The sequence below is a fragment of the Sarcophilus harrisii genome, chromosome 3, assembly GCF_902635505.1.
Source record: "Sarcophilus harrisii chromosome 3, mSarHar1.11, whole genome shotgun sequence".
Lineage (NCBI taxonomy): Eukaryota > Metazoa > Chordata > Mammalia > Dasyuromorphia > Dasyuridae > Sarcophilus > Sarcophilus harrisii.
Window position 1 is genome coordinate 556,333,459 of NC_045428.1, and position 7,518 is coordinate 556,340,976.

A 7,518-nucleotide genomic window follows, 5' to 3' on the forward strand; every position below is an offset into this window, starting at 1 on the left:
TCAATCTCTGTCTGCCCTTGCCTTTCATCCTCATCAACTCAGCTGCTTGAGTCCTACCCTGGCCAGTTAGTTGCCCGGTGCCCCCAAAGGGCTAAAACCATTGTGTTGGTGGGCCCAGGAAGCTTGCCATCCAGAAAGCAGCAAGTTTTCACTGGAGAATTGTCATAGCAACCTGAGAGATATTATAAAACAGAGCATACCTTTGAAGTTAGAAGGGGCAGGATGCCATCACTCTCTTTGAATCTTATTGGAGCCTCTGAGGCTGCCCTCCTCTTCCTCTCCACTTAAAATGTAGCCAGCCTTCTAGCTCAGTGCACAGACTCTTTCCTGTTTCACCATAGAGGGATCTCAGCCCAGAGGCAGCCACCATTAACCAGTTTGTCCAGCCAGGGAGGATCAGAAGGCCTGTAAGTGAAGTCAGCACCTTCTTGCCACATTCCCTCCCCATCTATATATATATTCCTCTTCTTTTGGGGTGCAAAATGGCAGGCTTTTCTCTACAGACTTAGCTTTATCTGGTATAGCTCAGGATGTTGGGGGGAAGAGAAAACTGTGGGTTCAAGTCCTTGGGGCTGGGTCTGATGGGGACCTTGGGAGCAAGAAATATCAGGAAGGAGAGGAACTAGGGCTAGAAGTGGAGCCTCAGCTGGGAGCATCTATGTCCATATTCCTCTTCTTGCCCGGTTCAGGCCCTGATCCCTGAGGTCAAGGGAGGAGAGGGAAGTCCATGCTCCAGATATCTCATTTTCTCTCTATCTGACTCTTCAAATAAGGATAGGCACTCTCTCTCTCCCAACATTCTCCTGCTTCTTTAATTGACCAGCCTTAGCCCAATCCTTGCTATATCTGAAGTGGATGAAAGGAACTGAGATGTGTTGGGGAGCAGATGGGGGTGGGGCAGGAAGAGGATTGAGTCAAGCCTGGGAAGATGGGAAGGACTGCTCTGGAACCCAGTGGTTTTTCTCCTAGGAGTGCTAAGGGGAACAAATATCAGAAGAGGGAGCTGGGGAGGGGCCAGAAAATACCACATTTGGTGGAATAGGTCCTGCTACAAGGGCAAGGGGGAGATCTCCTAAGAGGATGGAAAATGTGGCCAGCAGGGGTGCAAAACCCAAGGGTGCGCTGAGCCTGAGAGCTCTCTCCCAGACCCATGAGCCAATCAAGTCCCCTTTTGGCTCATATACAAGGGTCTTTCCTCAGCCACGCTCCTAGTACTGACTTGTGTCTCCCCAAGAAGGGACAGAATGAAGGGGGAGCCAGAGGAAGATATTTCCTTTGCCCTGTACCAGCACCAGACATGCCAGGATCAGACAGATGAGGGTCCTGGGACCGCCCCATCCCTTACTCCCATCCTGGACCAGCAGTGGAGTCAAGGTAACCAGGTGAGTCTGGGGTCCTTCCCCCTTCTTTTGGGTCATTCAGCTGGGACTCAGGAGTGGTATAGGAATTAGTATCTCTGAAAAGCAGCATGGGGAATGGGGAAATATAGTGGAAAGCGCTCTGGGTCTAGAATCACAAGATTTGGGTCTGAATCTCAGTTTCTACCCATGTACTTTTGCTCACCATCCCTTCTCTGAGGCTCAGTTTCCTCATCTATACAATACTTGTAGTGAATCCTTTAGAGACTTATGGTGAGAAAAGTCCTTTGTAAACTGTGGGATTGGACTAGTGAGTTCAGTGATTCAGGGAATTCCCATGTTAGGAATATACTGTCACCAATGCAGGTTGGTATCTTCTTTGCATCTTATGGTACAAAAGTTTACCCAGAGTCACACAGTATTTGTCAGAGGTGGATCTGTTTTGGGAATCATTCTTCCCATCCCTCTGGTACAGGCTAATGAGCTTCCTGGCAAAGGAAGGATCCGTGCTGTGGCTGTGGTTGGGGGTTAGGAGGGGAGATCTTTTGGGTAGTAATAGGTTCTGAAGTTTGGAAAAGTGGGAGGGAGGATGTTAGGGAATGGGGGAAAGGAATGCAAGGTCTTAGCGGGAGATGAGAAAGTTCTGGGAGGGAGGAAAAGAGTTCTGGAAGAAGACAAGGAGGTCTTGGTGGGGAGAAAGTCATTTTCACAGGGATGAAAAATCTCAGGAAAGATCCAGAGGAATCCAAGGAATAATGTGGAAGTCTAGGGCTAGCAAAGGGAGGGATAGGAAGGATTAGGGACAGAAGTTCTGAAGCTGGGAGGCTAGGATAGGAGGTCCTCAGAGGGAAAGATGGGGAAGATTAGGGTTAGGAGGTCTGAAGTTGGCAGGCAAGGATAGGAAATCCTTGGGATGAGGAGGATTAGGGATAGGTCTACACCGCAACCCAGTGAATATGCCCTTTTAACTTCCATAGAGTCTAAAGGAGCTGGTATCAGGCACACTTACAAAAGTAGCCCATGACACCTTGTTTAACCACATCCCCACGGGTTACAGCAGTGACTAACATTGAGCTATAAACGAAAGTTTGACTAAATCATAATAAATAAGGGTTGGTAAATCTCGTGACAGCCACCGCGGTCATATGATTAACCCAAATTAACAGAAGAATGGCGTAAAGGGTGTTTACCTTTATTCAGTGAATAGGGGCAGTGCTAAGGTGCAGGCTAGCAAGGACCTAGAGGGTTTTTTTGGAAATCATGAAGAAGATAGTTCTGGAAAGGAAAAATGGGAAGTCTGAGGGGAAGAAGAAAGGGCATTGTGGGGAAATATTCTTAGAGAATTAGGAGGGTCCACTGGGGGAGTGACACCTAGGGGGTTTTCAGTGAATAGAGAGATCCTGAAGTGTGGCCGTTTTCCTGTTACCCAACCTTTTCCACACACACACCCCTTCACTTCCATCTCAGGAAGTAGTAACTCCCAGCACAGACTTGTGAGGATGAGGATGTCAGGAGAAGAAGGGCTTCTAATGAGAGCTGAGTCCTGTGACTCTGGAGAAAGTCCTTGCTGTCCCTGGGATTCGTAGTTCAGCCCCTTAGAAAATGCTCAAGAGACCCAGAGGTGCCAGCCAGCCAGTCTCAGTTCCCCTCCTTTTGCTTTCAGGTTTACTGGTCCTTTAAGGAGTTTCTTCCTGGGGCAGATGCTTCAAATTCTCACTGTGCTAACTGGATGTGCTCCTCAAAGCCTGTCTCTGCTTTGCCCCCCCTGCTGGCCTGCCCGCAGCACTTGAACCTTCACACCTGCAGCCTGAGGCCCAACCCAATGGCTGCTGCCCTGGGAGGTCAGACTCTGAGTAAGGATGTGTTCATGGTGGAGAAGGCCGCTTTTTTCCTCTCTTGATTCTAGGTGGAAGAATCAAGAAAGAGAATCAGAAAGAACTGTTGGATTAAGAGGAATCTGGGGGTAGAGGCTCAGTGAAGGAACTGAGAGGCTCATGCAACAATAGGGTCTTGGAGCGTAGATAGTAGCTCATTGGGATGAATCAGGAAGATGAGGAATTATTGAAGGAAAAGGAGACAGTTAGGACTTTGAGACTCCTGCCCACTGCCATCCTGATTCCTTGGCTGGGGGCATGATCTATGTTCTCCATTTCCTTTCTTCTGGACTGGATAATGGGGAAGGAGCATCTTAGAACAGATCATCAAAACTGGGGGTGGAACACAGGATGTTAGAGCTGGAAGGGCCTTTAGAGCACAGGATGTCAGAGCTGGGAGGGCCCTTAGAACCCAGGAGGTCAGAGCTGGGAGGGCCCTTAGAACCCAGGATGTCAGAGCTGGGAGGGCTCTTAGGACATAAAATGTTAGAACTGGGAGAGATCTTAGGACACAATGGCCTTAGAACATAGAATGTCAAAGCAGGAAAATAGAATTTAGAACAAAAGACATAGAATGTGAATGCTGGACATGATCTTAGAAGACAGAATGTCAGAATTGGAAGGAGCCTTAGGGATAGGAAGTTGTTTAAGGTTACTGAGTTGGTTTGTTGCAGGGTCAGGGCTGCCATCTTGGTCTCCAGACTTTTAATTGCACTGGAATGAACTGCTTTGCATGGTGGGATGGATACAGATGAAGGGAAAGGCTTCCCACATGTAGCTGCTGGTTCTGACCACCATGTTTCTTTTCTACCCCTACCCTTTCCCCTTCAGTTCCTCCTTTTCCCCTAGAGCACAAGTCTTCAGGGTCAATTCTGGGCTCTATTGATGACCCTAAATTCACATCCGAGTGCCATGAGGTCAAGAAGAAAACAGAGAGTGAACCTTGTGCCCTGGACCCAGCCATGGAGATGGTCCAAAGGAGCCCCCACTCTCCTATTTCACATTCCAGCCCAACTTCCAACATGAAGTTTCCATTGAGTCCCCACCCCCCATGCCCTTCCTGCCCCCTTCTCTCTCCCAGGAAGCCCTTATCCTCACTGGATACATGCCTCTTCCCCTATCCCCTCCTCCTTCTCCCATCCCCTGCCACCCCCCACCCTAGCGGGGCTGTCCCGGTGATGCTCCCCGATGGGCCATACTCCCTTGGGGCCCACTCCCCTCTGTACCTAGCACCTTGGCAGACCCTCTCTTCGCCCTTCCCTGCTGGACTGTGGCCCACAGCTGAGGCCCAGAATGAGAGCTCTTCGCCTTCCCAGTGCTGCTCTACAGGAAAAACTGGAACGGTCCCCACCGTGGGCACCACAGTCCTGCCCTATCTGCTGAAGAAAGAGAATGGTGCCATCTTGTACAAGTGTAATATTTGTGCCAAGAGTTTCAGGCAGCGTTCCAATTTCAAGGTAGCATACAGCGTCACCTCCTTCCCCATTCCAGCTTCTCTTCTTTCTCCTTGGATCCCAAAGCCATTTCAATAGGCTCAGCCATCCCAAACCAGCTGAAGACCTCATCCCCTTCCTTCTCGCCACTTCCAACCTCCCCCAAGGAGAATTGTGAAAAAGGAGAAGAGGGAGGGAAGAGGAAAAGAAAGGGAGATTTGGAGGGAGTGGCTAGCTACTAGGACATGAAATGGAAAGGCTGTGGGTGGGGGTGGAAGGACTGCAGGCACAGAAGTCAATCCTAGTTGGTTAGACCCTAACTATGGGATTGATAGGGGCTGGGTGCTATGGATGCAAGAAAATATCTCCAAAGGTATAAATACATAAATGATTAGAGCTAGTTACATGGATGTGCTGGAACTAACTCCTAAGAACTGATTGTTAAATTTTAAGTGTGAGCATTTACACCTTGGAAAATGGCAAATACTACAAATCAGAGTTATGATTTACTGTTTGGATCATCTAGATTTAAGAGAAAAATGGAGAAACTGTTAATAATGCAGAGCAAATGTCTGCATACATTTTTTCCCCTCAGAAAGCCAGTTGTTAAACATTTACCAGGACATTCCTTATGCAGAATTAATTTAGAGATTCATAGACTCATGGATTTCAGGCTAGGAGGTATTTTAGAAGTTAGTTAAATGCTCTCATTTTATAGTTGAGACAATTCAAGCCCAGAAAAATCAATCTCTGTCCAGACAGAGCTAGCAAAAGGCAGAGGTCAGCTTGGAACACAGGTGCTCCAAATTCCAAATCTTGTGCTCTTTCCACTTGACTTCTCTACATCATCTGATTTTATCCCTTCAGTCACTTACCAGCATGTAATCAAGTCTTCTGCACATATTAGGTGCTTAATAAATGTTTCTGGAATTTAGTTATATAATTAGATTGGATTAAATTAGCTGTGTGAGCCTGAATATGTCACATTACTTTTCTGATCATCATTTTCCTCAAAATTTTTAAAAAGGATAGAGGGTCCCTGTAGGTAGCTGAGAGAGTCTGGAGGAATGGAGATGTTTGGAGAGTAAGAAAGATGTCCCAGAGAGAAAGGGAAGGTTAAGAGATTGAGGGGAGAACATAGAGAGGTTCTTTGGGAGATGGGATGAGAGGTAGAGGACCCAGGGAAAACCCTAGAAAGGGACTGTCCCCCAGAGAAATTGTCTCTGACTGTTCATAGATAGCCCTTATCTGCATCCCAGGTCCACTTCCGGGTCCATAGTGGAGAACGCCCCTTTCAGTGTCTGCTTTGTAAGAAGAGCTTCATCCAGCTCGCCCACTTGCAGAAACACCAGCTGGTCCACTCAGGGGAGCGGCCTTACCAGTGCTCGGTGAGATTTCCTGCCCTCCCCCCTTCTTCCCCTTGGGACTCAATTTCCTCATCTGTAAAATGAGAGTTGGGCTACATGAGGTCCCTTATGGTTCTTGACCATATACCCTCCTTCTCTCCCTCCATTTGGCAGCTGGAAAGAAGAAGATAGAGGGAGGAGGGAGGAAAAACACAGTGTTAAAAATAGGGTCAGATTAATCCAAGTCTCCTGGAGGAGGAAAACTTCAGTGTCCACTTGAGAAGGAAAGATAGAAAGGAGAGGAGGGGGAGGACTTTTCAGAGCTGGGAAGCAGGGAGTTAAGCAGCAGTACCTGAGAAAGGAGCAAAGGAGGAGGATGGGAGAGCAGAGGGGAGAGCGACAAGAAGTAGGTGACACTCTGCCCTCTGCCCCCATGCCAGGTTTGCCACAAATGTTTCAGCAGCACCAGCAGCCTCAAGACTCACATGCGGCTGCACTCAGAGGACCTGCCTTTCCTTTACAGACTGTGCCCCAGGTACAGTGACCAACAGGTTGGGCACTAGCCACAGGTGTGTCCTGGCCATACTGTCCTGCTTCCTTGCTGCCTGCTGGCCCCATGTCGGTGACCCGAAACTGGAGAAGCTGGCACTGCTGTGGGCAGTAACCAAGCCTACAAGTGCCAGGGGAAGCCTCTCTGCCAGTTAACAGCCTGGAAGCAGGAGCTGGGGAAGAGGCAGACTGCTAACATATCTTCAGTATAACCAACTGAGCCTTTCTGAGTTGATCCAGAGAGCATAGCACCCCTGGCAATAATCCCTCTCAAGGACCACACTTTGATGCTTTTTGACTGTAAGCCTTTACTGGGGATGGGGTGGGGAAGGAGGTGTTATAAAATCAATGGAAGTTATCTAGGACCAAATGGGTTAGATTTGACACCCTCAAATATCCTGCTCTGATATTCTGTGTTCTAAGGTCCTGTCTTTTTTTCTTATTTAATATTTTATTTTTCCCAATTACATGTAAAAACAAATTAAACATTCCCCCCCTTTTTTTTTTCAAATTTCAAGTTCCAAATTCTCTCCTTCCATCCCCTCCTCCACATTGAGAAGGCAAGCAACTTGACCTACGTTATACATGTGTGGTCATGCAAAATACATGTGTCATTCTGTAAAAGAAGATATACCTCCTTCCACTTTCATCCACAATAGATAAAGAAAGCAAAGGAAAAATATCTTTGATTTGCAGTCAGACTCCATCAGTTCTTTCTCTGGCGCTGGACAACCTCTTTCATTATAATTCTACAGAACTGTCTGAATTATTGTATTGCCGAGATTGGTTAAATTATTCATAGTAGATCGTCATACAATATTGCTCTTAAACTGTGTAAATATTCTCCTGGTTCTGTACATTTCACTTTGCATCACTTCATGTAAATCTTTCCGTGTTTTTCTGAGAGCATACTGGTCATCATTTCTTAAACCATAATAATATTCTGTCACAGTCATAT

The 7,518-nt window shown here is 47.3% G+C and overlaps 1 protein-coding gene across 2 annotated transcripts; it reads left to right on the forward strand.

Annotated features, from left to right (window-relative positions):
• The first annotated feature begins 331 nt into the window (after positions 1-331).
• Positions 332-7,054, forward strand: ZNF683 (zinc finger protein 683). 2 transcript variants are annotated; one of them, XM_023499841.2, is made up of 6 exons: positions 332-407; positions 1,235-1,382; positions 3,022-3,211; positions 4,064-4,689; positions 5,925-6,053; positions 6,452-7,054. In XM_023499841.2, the coding sequence occupies exons 2-6, from the start codon at positions 1,245-1,247 to the stop codon at positions 6,572-6,574; spliced, it is 1,206 nt and encodes a 401-aa protein (XP_023355609.1). In that variant the 5' UTR covers positions 332-407; positions 1,235-1,244; the 3' UTR covers positions 6,575-7,054. The 2 variants fall into 2 exon arrangements, with proteins under 2 accessions (XP_023355609.1, XP_023355608.1); XM_023499840.2 differs by having other exon boundaries at positions 1,238-1,382.
• Positions 7,055-7,518: the final 464 nt, after the last annotated feature.

What these genes read in the sequence shown, in the direction of transcription:
- ZNF683 (XM_023499841.2), top strand. Translation starts at nt 1,245, where the DNA reads ATGAAGGGGGAGCCAGAGGAAGATATTTCCTTTGCCCTGTACCAGCAC. An exon ending in CCTGGGAGGTCAGACTCTGA is followed by an intron (nt 3,212 to 4,063) that starts GTAAGGATGTGT and finishes TTTCCCCTTCAG; the next exon opens with TTCCTCCTTTTCCCCTAGAG. An exon ending in GGCAGCGTTCCAATTTCAAG is followed by an intron (nt 4,690 to 5,924) that starts GTAGCATACAGC and finishes TCTGCATCCCAG; the next exon opens with GTCCACTTCCGGGTCCATAG.